The sequence below is a fragment of the Alternaria arborescens genome (genome assembly GCF_004154835.1).
Source record: "Alternaria arborescens strain FERA 675 chromosome Unknown contig_22, whole genome shotgun sequence".
NCBI classification, from domain to species: Eukaryota; Fungi; Ascomycota; class Dothideomycetes; order Pleosporales; family Pleosporaceae; genus Alternaria; species Alternaria arborescens.
Window position 1 is genome coordinate 493,057 of NW_021167877.1, and position 16,674 is coordinate 509,730.

Genomic DNA, 16,674 nt, shown 5'->3' on the forward strand with positions numbered 1-16,674 from the left:
GGTGCAGCTGAAGCCGCCTTCCCGCTCTGAGCAGCGCTAGCGCCAGCTTCCCAACAGCAGGGCCGCACTAGATAGGGCCGTCTGACAGCCTGCTCCACTCCAGCCCATCTTCTCCAGCCGCAAACACTACTGGCATCTCCTTCACACCGCACCTGCGCCTCTGCTATATCTCAAACCCGGCCCAGCCCAACCCCCGCACTCGACCAACAACCTCCCTCCCCCTTCCTGCCAGACCCCCCCCAAAAAAATCATGGTGTGTAGCCCCGCGCCGTCCTCCCACATTCCCAAACATTCCCCGCCCTGCAAAACCCCACGATAGCCTGCCCGCCAGCACCAGAGCGCATCGCTAACAGGTCCATGTAGGCCGATTCTCTCACCGAGGAGCAAGTCTCCGAGTTCAAGGAGGCCTTCTCTCTGTTCGTAAGTGCCTTCCCCATCCTTTGCCATGCCGCGCGGCTGCCTGGTAGCCCTGGGGCCTGCGCAATCACGAACATGCAGCTGACGACGTCGTGTTGTAGGACAAGGATGGCGATGGTCAGTACTCTCCCTCCAAACTCCCTTCCACACACACACTCTCTCTCTCCCTCTCTGCCTTCAAAGCAATGCCGCATCTCCAGCCTACGCAATCAGCAGAGGGGCCCGAGCGAGGCTTGCTGGCTAGGGGTCCAAACCACCGCCCACAGCTACAACACCACGCCATCCACCCTACTCCATAGCAAGCACAACTGACGACGATGCGCCACAGGTCAAATCACCACCAAGGAGCTAGGTACCGTCATGCGCTCGCTCGGCCAAAATCCCAGCGAGTCTGAGCTCCAGGACATGATCAACGAGGTCGATGCCGACAACAACGGCACCATTGACTTCCCAGGTGCGCCCCTCCCTACCTGTCCAAAGTACCACAGCTAACTTTTGCAGAATTCCTTACCATGATGGCCCGCAAGATGAAGGACACCGACTCCGAGGAGGAGATCCGGGAAGCCTTCAAGGTCTTCGACCGCGATAACAACGGTTTCATCTCCGCCGCCGAACTGCGTCACGTCATGACTTCTATTGGCGAGAAATTGACCGATGACGAGGTCGACGAGATGATCCGGGAGGCTGACCAGGACGGTGACGGCCGCATCGACTGTAGGTTACAGCTGCCTGTATCACAAGTGCGATGCTAACACACACCAGACAACGAGTTCGTCCAGTTGATGATGCAGAAGTAAGCGTTTGAAGTTGCGGGTGCTGAATGAATACACGTATCATGACGGTGACACGGCCGAGGGTTAACGGCGACGAGTGACGGGACAATTTGAGCTTCTTGGCGTGTCTTTGTACGACGGATTCGAATGCTTGCAACCTGAGTCGGTTGGCTCATTTGCCAGCATCTCCGGAGGAATGACTCCAATACCTTATCCTCAATCCACATTCTCACGTGTTTTTGCTCTGCTCCTTGAGTATGATGAAAAGCTTCCCCTGAAAAGTGTTGAGCCACATTCAAAACTCCAGGGTTCGCAAGACATGCAGGGCACCAGGGCCATGAGGCGGTGCACATACAAGCTTTGGCCGCTTAGCATGTGGGTCCATTGCTGATCAGTCCCCTCATCAACACGAGCGCGCGCCCTGCGCTCGAGAAAAGACTTCACCGTGCCCTTTAAGGGTGAGCCTTTTCCCTTTGCTCAACAGGTCTTGTGGATTGCGATCTTCAGATATCTGATTGTGATGGCCTGCTGCCTCGAGCTCAACTAATGTCTCTGTGACCGAACACTGAGGCCAACGGCGGCTTTGCACAAGAGGACATGGTACCTACAGCACGTGTGGCTGTGCAATCGCTCTCCACTTCAGCTTACTGTAGGGGAGGGATTCGTATACTCTGTATAGTCGTAGTGGTACGTATGGCGCGTAAGCATGTAACACCACAAGTAGGCACCGTACCTGGCCCCTTCCTCCAACCTGACAGGCAATATTCGCCTATTACCTGTATTGCGTGCTCTTCAACGTACATATCCAACTAGCATCATCCCTAGGGCGATCTCTAGCATGCCTCTGGAGTTGGTTAGAACAGGAGAAAATGAGTATTGTATGACTACCGCTTTGACTTGTGGGTTCTGCTCAGGCATCCACTCTAGTCTTTGAACTCGAACAACCACCGTTTATTTGCGTCCCAGCACCACGGGCAAAATTTTCCTACAACTTTATCAGAAGGATCAACAGCTTGATGATATCACCGGGCAGAAGGTATAAACGAAAGATCACCTAAGACGGTAATGAGGATCTTCGTTACAACAAGTCATGTAAAAGGACCTCGGAACGTTACCTAGGTACCGCGATGGCAACTCCCGTTCGACCATGTCCACCCACGATACCCACTTACAATACCTGACTTGACAATCCTTGCTCGGGGGAAAACCAGCCTGATTATCTCACGTTGCTGATCTTGGCAAGAGTCGTCGTCATGTCGGACGGTCGCATTACAACGGCTGCGGATGCGGCTCACTTGGTCTTGGCCGAGAGGGAGCCGCAAACGCTGCGCAACGGCTTTTCTAGGTTCTTGACTAAGGTTATGTCTCCGACGGACGGGGCGACGTTTCGGCGCGCCTTGGGTTGTGGAGACACGACTGACTCTCTTCTCTTTTGTTCAAGGAAGAGACGAAAGAGGCCGGGTTTGGATTTGGAGACAGAGGTGGAGAGGTTGCGTGGTTTACTGAGTCATAATATCGCTGGGCTCGCTGGGGTAGGACAGAAATCGTCCATGTGTTGGAGTAGCCATTACGTTGGAACCATGTGTAAATCTCTGTAATAGAAACTGTCCTTGATATCGAAAGTTCGAGAATGTGTAGCAATTTTCGAGTTTCGCAGGTCACTTCTGACAGCTGACAACTAAAAAAAAAAACGGTCCAGCATGAGCTGAGATGACAAGAGACTTGTGAAACCCATACTGTACCAGTTACACCTACCATTATCGGGAGAAGACCCACGGCGGTAGTATGATGCCGAATGCGGGGAGATTTGGGGCAAGTTCAACCATACGTTCGACAGTGTTTCAAGATTACTAATCCGCAGTTCGCGAGGCTGTCAAGTGTCTTCAGTAGTGCCTAACACCTGTTGTTACTCTGTGCTATGGCTCACGAAGCAGCTGTTGCGAGCTGTGCATGCCGAAGATATGAAACTTGAGACCCTGGACAACGCCTAACGGGAAGTGGAGTTACTGGGTGAAGGTACTGGGTAGTATCGACTCTGGTGGGTGTCGGAGGCGTATGGTCCATAGTGTCCAGATGTGATCGAGAATAGCATGTATATCATTCCCTTCATGTTAGTTTACTCTAGCGACCAATTGTGGTGAACGTAACGCTTTCTGTTAACTTCGATGCCACCAGGTTCTGGTTGATCAGCCAGATGTACGCATAAGCCATCGTCTTTCATGTCGCAAGACTGCCCAAACAGTATGTCACCAACTCGATAGTCTCTCACCAGCTTATCTGATCTTCGTTCTAATGCTCAGCCGAGAACAGTCCATGCAAAGTCGTCACTCGTTTTGTCTAGACAGCGACTGTGCCAGACCCTGCATGCAGCCGCGATATTCTCCGGAGTGACACCAGTAGCGCTTTATTGGCTCTTCCCGGCTACTCGACACGAGAATAGGTTCGGAACCAAAGGCAAGCACCCGAGTGGTTCGGGTTTTTGGTGCGCGTGGAAGCTTAACTTGCTCCACTTGATGCTCTAATCATAAAAAGGTTCTGTGTTTCTGTGATGATGACGCTGTATTTGGGTATCTACAAATGATTCAAAGTGTGTTAGGACGATGGGACGACTAGCGCAAACACTTCTGACCGTCGATCTTGGGTATGTATGCGTCCCTGGTATCATCTCGATGAATTCAATTTGTAAGCACATCTGGACTGTGTGAGGCAGACTTTCACAAAGGTTGTGCTCGAATAGTCTGCTCAACGCCAATTCGAGAGCGATCGGGTTCATGAGTCGCCCACTCTGAGATGCATCTAAAAGCATGGGCCTTTAACGTACGTTCATCTGCAGCTACCATTCCTTACTTGTGCGCATCGAAATCCCGTAGACAAGCAGGGATTTTACATGATAGAGAAGTACCGAGGCTAGCGAGTTTTTAATATACAGCGCCGCCCAGGGACGGCTTCAATGCCATATACGATGTGTCTCCCGTGTGTACTGCAAAATGTAACAGAGAAAAGACCAGACCAAGGTTTAGCGAAAAGGTCGGTCTGACCGTCGTGCTATGTGTGTAAATTGGATATCAATTGTCTTCTCGTATAGCGGGAACGCCATCAACTGAGGACACTGTCCTTTTACTAGTCACACAACGCGTCAAGTATGAGGTGACACTAGACCAAAGGCTTCGCGGACGCAAGGACGTCGAGTGTGATGATGATGATGTACGGCGCATGTTCTGTGAATAGCGTTGTCGTGTAGCAGTAGGTTGAACCCTACTCGATTGCGCACACAACGTGGCTGCCAATCGTGGAGCTCGGACCTTATTCCTGGGTTGGGTTCCCAGGAATCTGAAGCAAACAAACTGTACAGTCAACTCCTGACGCTGTTCAGCTGAGGCTGAAACGTAGACACGAACTCAGAGGCCGTGTCAGGATACGTCAACTTATGCCTAGTGTGTAGCTCGAGCTTTTTGAGCGAACGTGTGGTATTCTTGTACCCGAAATGACCATCCATGGGCGAATAAGGCGGAGCGTGTTCCGCTAGCATATATCTAGCTAAACGTTCCGCCTGGTAACATGGGAGACCCTTAAGTAGGTATACCCAATAGATACCTGACGGTGCAGGGTACGCCAGACGGTGCATTAGTCGAACTATAGGCGTTCTTTGCTGAAGTGGTCAGTATCGTGTAGTCGTAGCTGATATATGCTGCAGAGGTATAGATCTAGCTACAGGCGCAAAGAAATTAATGAGGGAGCATCGCGTTTGAGGTAGAGCCGTGGTTTGTCACGAGTGGGTGATAGTGTCGTTGTTGCGGACAATAATAGCTTGGGTGGTGGAGGGTCTGGGGAAGGGTATCCAGGCGTATCAGTGGCGCTGCGCCGAGGCAATGCAAGTCACAGCCTGCACGTTGCTGACCGGAGTTCTTCCGGTATTGCATACAGAAAACGTGTGGTACATACTTCAGCAAGGTTTCTTGCCGTCTTAACAGTGCGTTACGCCACTCACTTGAACCCCTTGAGCACCAAATAGAGCCTCGCGTCGGACATATATGTGCTAGGTGCTGAGGCTCAGTATGACGACATATGTACGCCCAAATGAATGTAAGCAACCAGCAAAAATGCGCATCTCTGTCGCTAAATTTCGACGGCCGTTATCCGCGCCAGGTTAATGATTCGGTGCTGTGACAAATTAGTTGCAAGAATATGCTGAATGGATGGCTGGGAAGTCTTCCGCAAAAAAGGGGACCTTCTAGAAGGAGTGGGGAAAGATATCAGCACAAGAGGCGGGAAGGAGCGCACATGATCGTCATGGACCCATTGATAGATCTTGTGGCTTGAGTTGGGCGTAAAAAAGGCCATGAAACCTGAGTTTGACGAGGTGGCTTTCGTAGTGGTGTGGTGGTTTTGCTGGCGCACACTAGATGGGAGGCTATTCGAGATCGCCAAAAACTAGCGCACTGCATTAGTCGCATTACCACACGTTGACTGTAGGCAGAATAGCTCCGATGGTCAACGGAAGATGAGAACCAAAACTTCGAAGGAGATCGTCGTGCTACCGTATCTCGTAGCAGGATATCCTTGGCACAGTTAGGTATCCATGGACTACGACGGCTACGAGAAGTAGGGATCAGAGCAACAGTAAGGTCGCCCAAGAGTCATTCATACTCAGAGCAAGCGAAGCTAATGCTACTTCCAGAAGGTCGACTTTTTAATGTAGTGGAGGTAGTGACCAGATCACCTACATGGAGCTCGCGATTGCATTGAAAACCTTGGATATGCGGTGAGTACGACCAAAGGCCGCATCAGTAGCTTCGGAAAGGCGCTTAGCCACATGGCAACCAAGGTATCAGGCAACCAGCACCAGTCGGAGAGTGGAAAGGCAAGACAACCGAATGGTTCGAAATAGTGAGGCGCCTGTCACAGTGGTGACAGCACCTGTTCGCGTCTTCCGCACCTATTGATAACCATCGTACAGTACGACTGTACCACAGCCGTCAAAGGGAAAGGCTATAGAAGGTAGCCATGTATGACTTATAAGACTGATATACCAAGGCTTTTCTCTTTTCTTTGTCTGTGTCTGCGCTTGCTCGGTCACACTATGGGTTGTACGAACGGCGCTCAGCCGTGGCGGGATCTGAGCGAATCCGCACATCTGCCGGCTAAAAATGCAGGGTAATGCAGACTTTGTTACTGACAGCGACAGGAAACACGAGTGATGAAAAGCTATTGTGCATAACTCGTACAGTGCCTGCAGTTAAAGCACACGTAATGGCAATCTGCCGCGGAAAATTTGTGCATCCAATCCGATCACAAGATGCGCGTATCTTGCGGGTGCAGGAGACTGCAGGAAAGGATAGCCTGGATAATCTGGTGCAATAATTTCGTGCTGCATATCTGCACACACGAGATGCGATTCGTCCTACTGTACATCCGGAGATCAAAATATTGCGATGGACGTTGCTGATTGAGTAGTTGGAGATCCCGCATCTCAAAAGTTCATCATGACGTTGATGCATCCACGTGCGTGCCATGTGCTGATTGCGCAAATACCCGCCTGGGGCCGGAAGATCCAAGGGACCACTATACCTACAGCGTCGTACGTCCGACACGAGTGTCTTTGAGCAACGTATCAAGTTCGGTGAAGCTCCAAAGATACGTTGAACAATAAGCAAGGTTCCGATGGCAGAAATAAGATGCACCCAAGTTCGCGATGGTGGTGCATTTTCGTTACCAAGAAAACCTCAAAGATTATTGTGCGAAGGTAATGTGACGCTCGCTTGCGCAACTGGAGTCCACTAGCCACGCATTACACGTGGAGAGAAATTGTTTCCCTCAAGTCACCCCTTCGTGAAATGCTCCTGGCAGGATTCATGGTAGTCTTCTAGAAGTGGTGTGTTTCCGAGGCATCCCAGTTGCAGCCAAACTTTAACGGAAGAGACTGACTCAATGTTGAATCCGTGACGGTGGACAGTGGACCGTGGTTTAGGAGGGCCAGTGGAAAGCGCGCTCTTCAATGGGTCCAAACAGAGCTTCTAGCGCGTTCCCTATCTGGAAGAGGCAGCATGCAGGTTTTGCGAGGAGTAAGTATTGCGGAGGAGGTGCAATGTCGTCACGTTTGGGAAGAGGAGCCTCTTTTGTCATAAGTGTTTCCCCTGACGTGGAGTGTCTGGATCTCTCCTGATTCGACTCAGCTCGCCAGCGCTCAAGCGGGTATGTGGGCTGCCTCCCTACTCGGTTCGACGTGCTCACGGACGCAAAAGTTGAGGATTTGCAATGCGAACGGTCTCTGAACCCGCCATCATGGACCACTTTGCGGACTGAATCGCGGTGTAAAGTATTGGCGAATGATAGGCGAGGTGGCGCGTGGCAGTCATTCCCAAGCCTCCCTATTTTCGCATGCCCTTCCGGTCGGTCGTTGCAGGGGACCAAGTGCGTCCGTCACGCCCCCGTGCAGGGGGTCGCGCGACATGCCTGCAGCCATGCATCGGTGCTGCTTGGTCTTCCCTGTAAACGGGATGCCTGCAGTCTTCCGGTCTTGTAGTGCAAGCCCGGATGTGACAAAAGCCAGGGCATATCCTGCAGCTCCTTTTGAGTCCCTAAAGAAGCGTTACTTTATTTCAAGGACACATCCTAACGGGCCGGCGCATCGCATTCTCCAATTCTGCACAGTTCATCCCAGACAGGTCCGTGTTGCACGGCTCGAATCGCGTCGGGCACAATACCCCGGCTAACGCACTTTGCCGGTACCTGGTGCCTCTAACCTAAAGGTCCACCCAGCCCGCGGGCTCTTCAACGATCCTCCGTGTGCTCTCTCGATGCTGAAACGTGCTTGAGGCGATCCAAAAGTGAGCCCTGCTCCAGTCCCGGCCCTTCCATGTCGAACGGTTTTGAACTTTCTTTGTCTGGACGCCGCCGTCTTCACACACCCCACAGTCAACCCAAGGACACCCTACACACGAACCTATACCAGCTCGGACTGTTGGGCGACAAATACCACAAACAAGACAAGAAAGCAAAGAAAAGTGTCGAGTTCAGTCCGGTCGTGGGCTCCAGCGATAGTACTGCTCTCCCTACTACCATTGTGACCTGTCTTGGAGCTCAGGCCGCTCATGTCTTTCCTAGGACTCCGTCCCCATTCGCGCAGTAGTCATACGACGAAGCCCTTCACCTCGCATAATCAACGATCCGACGCGACTCTTAGTTCACAACCCCCTCCTCGCTCCGGCAGAGGCATGGCAGGAGTAATGGATATCGAGCGAACCCGGACGAGACGAGAGCGGACCTTCATTGGGAGCGAATGCTGTGTCTGTGAGGAGAATCTGGAGTACACATTGCGGGGCGAACGGATACTGCAACTCTCATGTGGTCATGTTTCCCACGAAGCGTGCTTCTATGAGTACATTCGCGAGTTCGAATCACAGCATTGCCCCACGTGCGATGCCACACTAGGCCTGGACACAAGCAGAGGTGGAAACGTTCTCGATCTTGGTAGGCAGCCCTCCGAGACAGCGCTGGCTAGCCATGCTGATGTGCGCGCAGAGAAACTGTCGACTATTGTGCGGTCAGTCCAAAACGAGCCGTCGCCATCGCAAGCAGCTGAGAGTCACCGGAGCGCGGCCAACACGCCAACACCATGGGATAACCAAACCGTGGCGTCAGAGCGACAGCACGACGACCACATGACCACTGGTCGTTCTCGCAATGGAAGCAACGCGTCGTCGGCGCGCTATCCACCCACCACCCACACACGCCAACGAGACAGCAGCCACAGCCGTGATCGTGGTTCCGATAGGGGCGCGTCGCTATCCAGGGCGCATGGACGTAGTGATTCTGGAGCGACGGGACTCGCTTCTTCCAACGACTATGCCCCGACCCACGATGGTCGGCGGCACGACTATGACGTGCAATCCATGGAGACCAGCCTCAGCAGCCCACGCGGCCTACTCAAGAGCCCAATTCCTGCGCCAATAGTAACTGTCCGGAGTGAGTTTCCAACTCTTAGCAGATCGCGGCAGCAACAAAGCCTGACGTGCCTGATCACCGTCGAGGTGGTCGAGGGGAAATGGCGTCCGAACCTGGATGACATGCCTCGTGCATCGCCGCTACCTCCCCTTGCAAGCGTTGCAGAGAGCGATTACGAGCGCAGCAAATCGCCCGCCACGAGCAGGCCTACTGAACCTCAATATGAGCCGACTGAGGTGCTGGATGAGATAACTGAAGACCTCCATGCCCGTGTCGACAATTGGCACGGTCTTGACTTTTCGCGCTTCGGGAAGCTGCGACTACACGGTCACATCCGCGTCGGCAAGGACCGACAGTCATGGCAAGAGCTCGAGTGCTACCTCTTCTCCGAGATGTTGATCTGCGTAAAAGAGAAGAAGATCGCGCCGCAACCACAATGGGATGGTGCAGCCCCGATCAAGAAGACAAAGTGCACCCTCAAGGGTTCTATCCTCATCAAGAAGCACCTCAACCAGGTCGAGCACTCACCGGACAACTTCATCCTAACCCTTAGCCTCTCTGTGGCGGAGCTGCCCGCTTTCCATCTGCAATTCCAGGATCGTAGCCAATTGGAGTTGTGGCGGCGCGCACTTATGGACATTCGCTTGGATTTCCCCACCAGCAACCGCATGGCAGAGTACGACCAGGACAACTCTGGAGCTGAGGAGGACGACTACCGTAGGCCTAAGCGGGTCTCATCAATCAACTCTTCCTACGGCGCCGCCAGGTCGACCATGACAGCACCCACCGAATACAGCGCCTCGCGCGGCGGTATGACAGAGCCCCGTATGTCTGCTTCAATACACGTGCCTGTTGACATTGTCGTTGTCATTCCAGTTTCGTCATCGATGCAGGGCTTGAAGATCAACTTGCTCCGCGACACATTACGTTTCTTAGTTTACAACCTGGGTGAGCGCGATCGCATGGGCCTTGTTACTTTCGGCTCCAGCGGTGGTGGTGTCCCCATTGTTGGCATGACTGGCAAGGCTTGGAGGGACTGGCCCAAAGTGCTTGACTCCATACGTCCTGTAGGACAGAAGAGCCTGCGTGCCGACGTGGTCGATGGAGCAAACGTAGCCATGGACTTGCTCATGCAGCGCAAGTCCAGTAACCCCCTCTCTAGCATCTTGCTTATCAGCGATTCTTCCACTTCCGATGCCGAGAGCGTTGATTTTGTCATCTCTCGCGCAGAGGCTGCCAAGTAAGCACTTCGATAACATCAGACACATGATCACCACTAACGCTCATCTAGGGTTTCTATTCATTCGTTTGGTCTTGGGCTTACACATAAACCGGACACCATGATTGAACTTTCTACGCGAACCAAGGCTTCGTATACATACGTGAAAGACTGGATGATGCTTCGCGAGTGTGCCGCGGGGTGCCTTGGTTCACTCCAAACTACCTCGCATCAAAACGTAAAACTAAAACTGCGACTACCAGAAGGCTCTCCTGCCAAGTTTGTTAAGATTAGTGGTGCGCTACAGATCACCAAACGAGCTACTGGACGTGACGCTGAAGCAGCACTGGGCGACTTGCGTTTTGGCGACAAGCGAGACATCTTAGTCCAACTAGCCATTGCACCGGATACTGGCTCCCTAGAACAGCTTCCTCAGGACCCCTGGGAGTCCATCGTGTCTGGTCTGGAGGCTCTCGGTGGGCCACTCGATCAGGACGAGTCACGCACGCTCAGCGTCGAGGAAGTACCTCTGATCCAGGCAGACCTTACGTACGGCGATATCCTAAGAGAAGGATCTCTTTCACCCCTGCCACGACCATCATTACTGGCCATTACTCTGCTACCTTCCGGGCCAAAGAAGAGCCCAACAGGAAGACCACCAACACCTCCTATCCCACCACACCCTCATGTTGTACAGCGACGCATGGAGTTGCTCACATCAGACATGCTTACACGCGCATTGACGCTTGTTTCGCGCGGCCAACACGAACGCGCACACCACCTCCTTAAGGAAACACGCAGTATCCTGAAAGGACTTGGCAAGGGAGGTCTTCCACCACTACCTCCTCCTGGCCACCGACGTAACGAACCATCAAGTGCAGCAGGCAGCACTGGGTCCGCGTCACCAACAACTCATAGCGCTAGTGGCGATTTACGTGCACGAACGCCCTCTCCCCACGCAGATAGCCCGTTCACTCCTGCGGCAGGCATTGACGTGAGAACTATGTATGCTCTTGACGCAGAACTTGAGTCCAGCCTCGAATGGATCAACCATCCTGCGGTTTTCGGCAGAGATTCGCGCAAAGCAGTACTACAAGCAATAGGTGTCATCTCATCACAGCGCGCGTACACATTCAGATCGCCATCCGAATCCCTTTGGGCAGAGCGCATTGCAGGCGTCAAGCGCCTGTCTGAGCGTGCGCGCGACTGGCGCGAAACCGGCGACCAGGAAGCATTGATGGAGGAGAACTAATTTCGCACACGACCCTTCGAAGTCTTCGCATTTGCTTGCATATACCCTGTATCATACCGCATCCTTCTTTGGTATTATCTTTCCTTGCTTCTCTTCACGGCCACACTGTTCTTCGGCGATTTCATCACTAGGGCTACTTCTGGACTCTTCCCACTTTGGGCGGCTTCTTTCACTTTACATATCTTCTTGGGTTTATGATACCAAAACGGTCTACACTTTCTTGTGTTACGCGGATTCCCCTTGGCTTGCAAAAGTAGGAACTGGGGCGTCGCCATCATCACATCTATGCTTTAGAGGATACCACAGCTGCTTAGCGATTGATTAGCTACACCCACTTAGATGCACGAATATCACATCCTTGCCATACTTAGTACTGCATCTTTTACGCTACTCGAACAGACCAGCACGTTTACGCATGTTCAATAGCTCCACTCGGATACAAGCATCCGCATTTATGCTTGCCCTGAACCTGATAACCGTCATGTGCATCTTTCAACAAGCGGACTATTGTACATCTCCACTTGCACTTAGTTAAGGCTGTCTTGGAACTCCACTACGGTGAATTCCGCTAGAGGACGCCATCGGTACGAGCCAAAGCCGGCAGAACTACTACTTCGGTGTGTTCGGCGCATTACCCCTCACCTTAACGCTGCACCATTATACGTCTATAAGGCTACCACTATACATTCATACACGCATAGTTCATCTCAGCATGCAAGGGGTTTTATCGTCGATTTGTGCACATGTGTACATGTAACTGCAAGAGCACTTTTCCTTCACACAACCTCGAGTACTCGGACCGAGGAGTGATTGGCAGTGCTAGCTGCCTCTGTTTCAGACAACCAACAATACATGAAACCCCCCACCAACTATTCACCTATGCATCGGGTGCAACTGGTTTTGTGTCACTCGGAGTGAGAGTAGTACTACCACATAATCAAAAGTAATATCGAGACCTGCATCTCCGGGATGGGCGCAGTTCGCCCAGCACTCAGAGCCGGCGATTACTGCCTGCGGCAACGCACCTTGAACACGCACGTTTCGTGCTTTGCGCCATTAGCTGAATGGTCTGCAAACATGTACATACAGATTCCCGAGACACTTTGCAGAGTGCAGGCTTCCAGCATTGTGGGCTGTACCTGACATGTAACGGCTTCCGCCAGCATACGCTTGCCGCACCTGTCATCCGTTACAGAGGCCTGTTGACGTCAAGTGTAGGAACAAGTTCTGCACCAACAAGTAACCCACTGTCTAGATGTCCCACTTATCCCTTTCAAAAGATGACCCATCGCATGCTCCTCCCCACACGGCACATGTTGAGTGAAGCAAACAGCAAGGCGGTACTGCCGAGATGACCAGGATGCGAAACGTCTCCATCCCGTCTCCTGCCCAACAGCAGAATGAGTCCCTTAGGCTTGAGCACAATGCAGTGCGACACGAAGACAACCGCGCATACTTCAATATATTGAGTCTTATTCTAGTACTGGATCGCCAAACGTATGTCCAAGCGGCGACCCATGGGTCGCGGAAATACGCAGGAACGGGTCGCAGCTGGAGGGGGCGGCATAGACGAATGCAGTGGAGACGTCTGGCTACATACCGCATGTCGCTGCAGATACAGATACAGATCAGATGTAGATGCAGATGCAGATGCACTTGAAGAAGGATAGGCCCGGCCTACACTTTGCTTTTCACATCTTGTTCCGCTGCCAGGACTCGTTGACTACATGGAGTACCCACGGCGCACATCAGGTCGAGAAGCAAGAAAAGCAAATATCAGTACCAAGTCCATGGATCCAGATCTGGACCCAACAAGCCAATGAACCCTCATCCCCGATGATAATACGTATCAATGTCAAACGGGAATCATCCCGACGTCGTTCCTCAACCCATGTTTGATCGCTCGTCACGTTGCACACGGGAACCACTGTCTCAACTTTGTCGCGATCGCGGCGCCGGCCGTTGGTGACTCGTCAAACTTTCCCCCCTGTTCACGAATGCCCAACTTTTGCAAGCTCTTCGCATCTCGACGCACGTGCGTTAGTCGAGACCCTAGTATGGTGTTGGTGGACGGTGGACCAGAGGCATTTCCTTTGCGAGGCGAGCGGGCGGGATTTCGGTTCGATCCCTCAGCCACCTGACATCTACAGGGGTTATCATACCTTACCCAACGGCTATTCCAGTGTAATTGCGCCAACCACCTTCTTCACTGGAAAGTACCATCTCTTGACATGGATGTTAGGCGAGTTTCAAGTTCCAAGGTGCGTCGACGGTTGGGCTTTTCATCTTCCGGCGCCAGCCATGCAGGGAAAAGAAAACGTTGGTTACGTAGAAGTATCGTAACGGGCTCATCGACACCGTTCCTTGTTTGACTGTAACTGTTCATAGCTGATCATGCAGATTTGCCCTGTCATTGCCGAGATGATTGCTTTTCCTCTCCACTTCCCTCCGAGGATCACCAGTTTTTGCACTTTCCTTCTTCATGGTCATACACCGAAGCGCATCACCGCTGCCGATCAGGCTTGCCACGCTATTGTGGATTACATGCAGCGGGCGTCAAACTAGATCCATGGTTCTCCCGCGTGTCTTGCGTCGTGACAATGCCGTCCAAAAGCAATCTTTCGAACCTGCGGACCAATTTTACGAGTGTGGTATGACAGCCGTTTTGCCGTGGGCTAAGTCCAAGTGCCAGATGTGGAGAGGGGTATCATTCCGTGACCCGCGCAAAAAGCAAATACCAAGAGCCGGAATAAGCGGGGTACAGCTGGAATCTGTGTTGGGATGCGTCATAGCCGAAGATAAAAAGCATCGCATCGCGTGTGTGTAAGAACTCAACATCCCCGCTCCCTACCACACTGATATGCACAAACATACACGTTCGGTGATGAGTGCGTAGAAAAGAAAACAATTCAACATCTGCGCATCATGCTTCGCCCGTATCCAGAATAGACTCACACGCCAGCTTTGCGTCGCCGGAGATGTTCGTTCGTAGTGGGTATGATACAATCTTGCCGCTCGCCTTGCCATCAGATGTGACTATCATCATGCGTCTCCTCTTTGTTTATTCTTACATCACCTCTGCCTCTGAAAGCGGATATGTTCAGATGCTACAGTCCGATATGAGAAGCGAAACGAAACTCATTAGGTATCATAGACATCCCTTTTGGAGTTACTACGCTGTCACAGGCTTCCATGCTCGTGTTTCTAATGCTGTGCCGTGGTATTGCCTATGCTATATAAATATAGTATAGTCCCAAAGCTGCAATACGTTTCTTTAGTACGGTAGATCTTGCAAGTAGGCTTCGTAGATTCCTTTGAACGGTATCACATTACCACAAAGAATACCGTGGTTCCGTTGGCATTCCAACGTGACAATCGAGAGCACATCTAGGAAAACTGATGTCATGTGGTTGAATTGCGCCCCAATTTAGAATAGTAGAGACCATCAACTAGCTTCCACAACTATCTCTACTTGCCATACTTCTTCACGAACGCAATAACATGCTCATTGACTTCCTTCGGATTCGACGCACTCAAGAAGTGCTGTCCACCCTCAATAACCTCCAACTTGGCATCAGGCGAGTTGGTAAAGAGTTTAATCTCTTCTTTGGCATTTGCGACCGAGTAAACAACATCGCTAGTTCCCTATGTTGATCGTCAGTTCAACCTTTGCAATAAGAGGCCACTGTTATAATGCACTTACATGCAACCACAACACCGGACAAACTACATCACTCAACCTCAAATGCAAACCGTCCCGATCTCTCAGATTAATCGCACACATCCTAATCCTCCTCCGACCTTCATCCCCCTGGTAGTTCTTCTTAATCTCATCATTCCAAAACTTTCGAACATCTTCTGGGCATTCCTCTTTTCCAAAGCCCACATCGATGAGGAAGTTGCAGAAATCGGTACTAGGAGTGAAGTCGGGTGTGGGCTTGTTGGATGTGGTGCCGAACTCGCCAGTGATGCGCTCGGCGAGGGGCTCGACGGAGTGCCAGCAGCCTAGGTCGCGAGAGCGGGGTGACTCATAGTCTAGGGATGTTCCTAAGGGGACAATGCCGAGGATCTTCGACTCCGTGTTAGTTATTCTAATGCAAGAAACTGGAGCACTTTACTGGCAAGGCACACGGGCTTATTCTCCCAAGATGCTGCTACAAAACAAAAGACGACGTACCTTCTCAGGCGCCAAAAGCGCCATCCTCACGGTCACCCATCCTCCCTGGCTCGTACCCAGTACAAAAGCTTTCTCAATTCCCAATTTCTCCATGACCTGTAGATTCATAATCGCAGTATCCCAGTACGTCCAATTCTCACTCTTGGCGCGTGTTTGTCCATGACCTAATAGCTCGATAGAGACCAAATTCATCACAGAAGTGAGTGCTTCATTCTTGTACGCATCGCGGTATAGCTCTGACGATGTGGTGAAGGAGTTTATCAGAATCAGAGTAGGCTTGGACGAATCCACGGGACCGGATGTTTGGTAAGCGGCTTTTATGCCACCAAGATGGGGGACATCGACTGTCTGGGTATTTGGCATGATTTCTGAAGGCTCAATTTGCTGCTCTTGGAGATGGGAAGGCTGGTAAAAGAACTTGGACACGTTGGACACGTTGGACACGTTGGACACGTTAGCCACGTTAGACACCCGAGGTTTTATGTGTTGTCTTTCTGCAACGACGTCAGATGTCGATCGTATTTGCGGGGAAGAGTGGGCCTAGGTCAGGCTTTAAGGGTGAGTCGCTTATAACCGGGAACCTCAGTGTCGTCGTGGTATGGTAGGCGTGCAAAGATGAGGAGAACGTCATAAGATACAATCGCTTGTTCGGCGCGGAACCGCAAAGCCAACGTCACCAAAAACTAGAACTACCTCACGTCATGTGAGTGGCGAAAATCTTACACACTCATGGCTGAATTCGCAAAAGACACTTCGAATGGCTTGTAACATAGATTATAAGCGAGTTGCGAATCCAAGCGAGTTGCGAGCCCCACCAACCTTCTGCACCTCTCTACACGTAGACATCTACTTCTCAACCACCTATTCCTTCAATGCCTTCAAACGAAGCAGA

At 51.8% G+C, this 16,674-nt stretch overlaps 3 protein-coding genes across 3 annotated transcripts; 2 read left to right on the forward strand and 1 right to left on the reverse strand.

Annotated features, from left to right (window-relative positions):
* Positions 1-250: 250 nt before the first annotated feature.
* AA0111_g8742 (Calmodulin) lies at positions 251-1,214 on the forward strand (the record flags this gene model as incomplete). Its single annotated transcript, XM_028655223.1, has 6 exons — positions 251-253; positions 364-420; positions 519-534; positions 746-871; positions 919-1,131; positions 1,180-1,214. 6 exons carry the CDS (start codon positions 251-253, stop codon positions 1,212-1,214), a joined length of 450 nt encoding a protein of 149 aa, XP_028503818.1.
* A 6,832-nt stretch (positions 1,215-8,046) lies between these two features.
* On the forward strand, positions 8,047-11,605 carry AA0111_g8743 (hypothetical protein; the record flags this gene model as incomplete). Its single annotated transcript, XM_028655224.1, has 4 exons — positions 8,047-8,230; positions 8,295-8,660; positions 8,712-10,374; positions 10,426-11,605. 4 exons carry the CDS (start codon positions 8,047-8,049, stop codon positions 11,603-11,605), a joined length of 3,393 nt encoding a protein of 1,130 aa, XP_028503817.1.
* A 3,468-nt stretch (positions 11,606-15,073) lies between these two features.
* On the reverse strand, positions 15,074-16,145 carry AA0111_g8744 (hypothetical protein; the record flags this gene model as incomplete). Its single annotated transcript, XM_028655225.1, has 3 exons — positions 15,074-15,250; positions 15,309-15,674; positions 15,783-16,145. The coding sequence occupies 3 exons, from the start codon at positions 16,143-16,145 to the stop codon at positions 15,074-15,076; spliced, it is 906 nt and encodes a 301-aa protein (XP_028503822.1).
* Between the last annotated feature and the right edge of the window lie 529 nt (positions 16,146-16,674).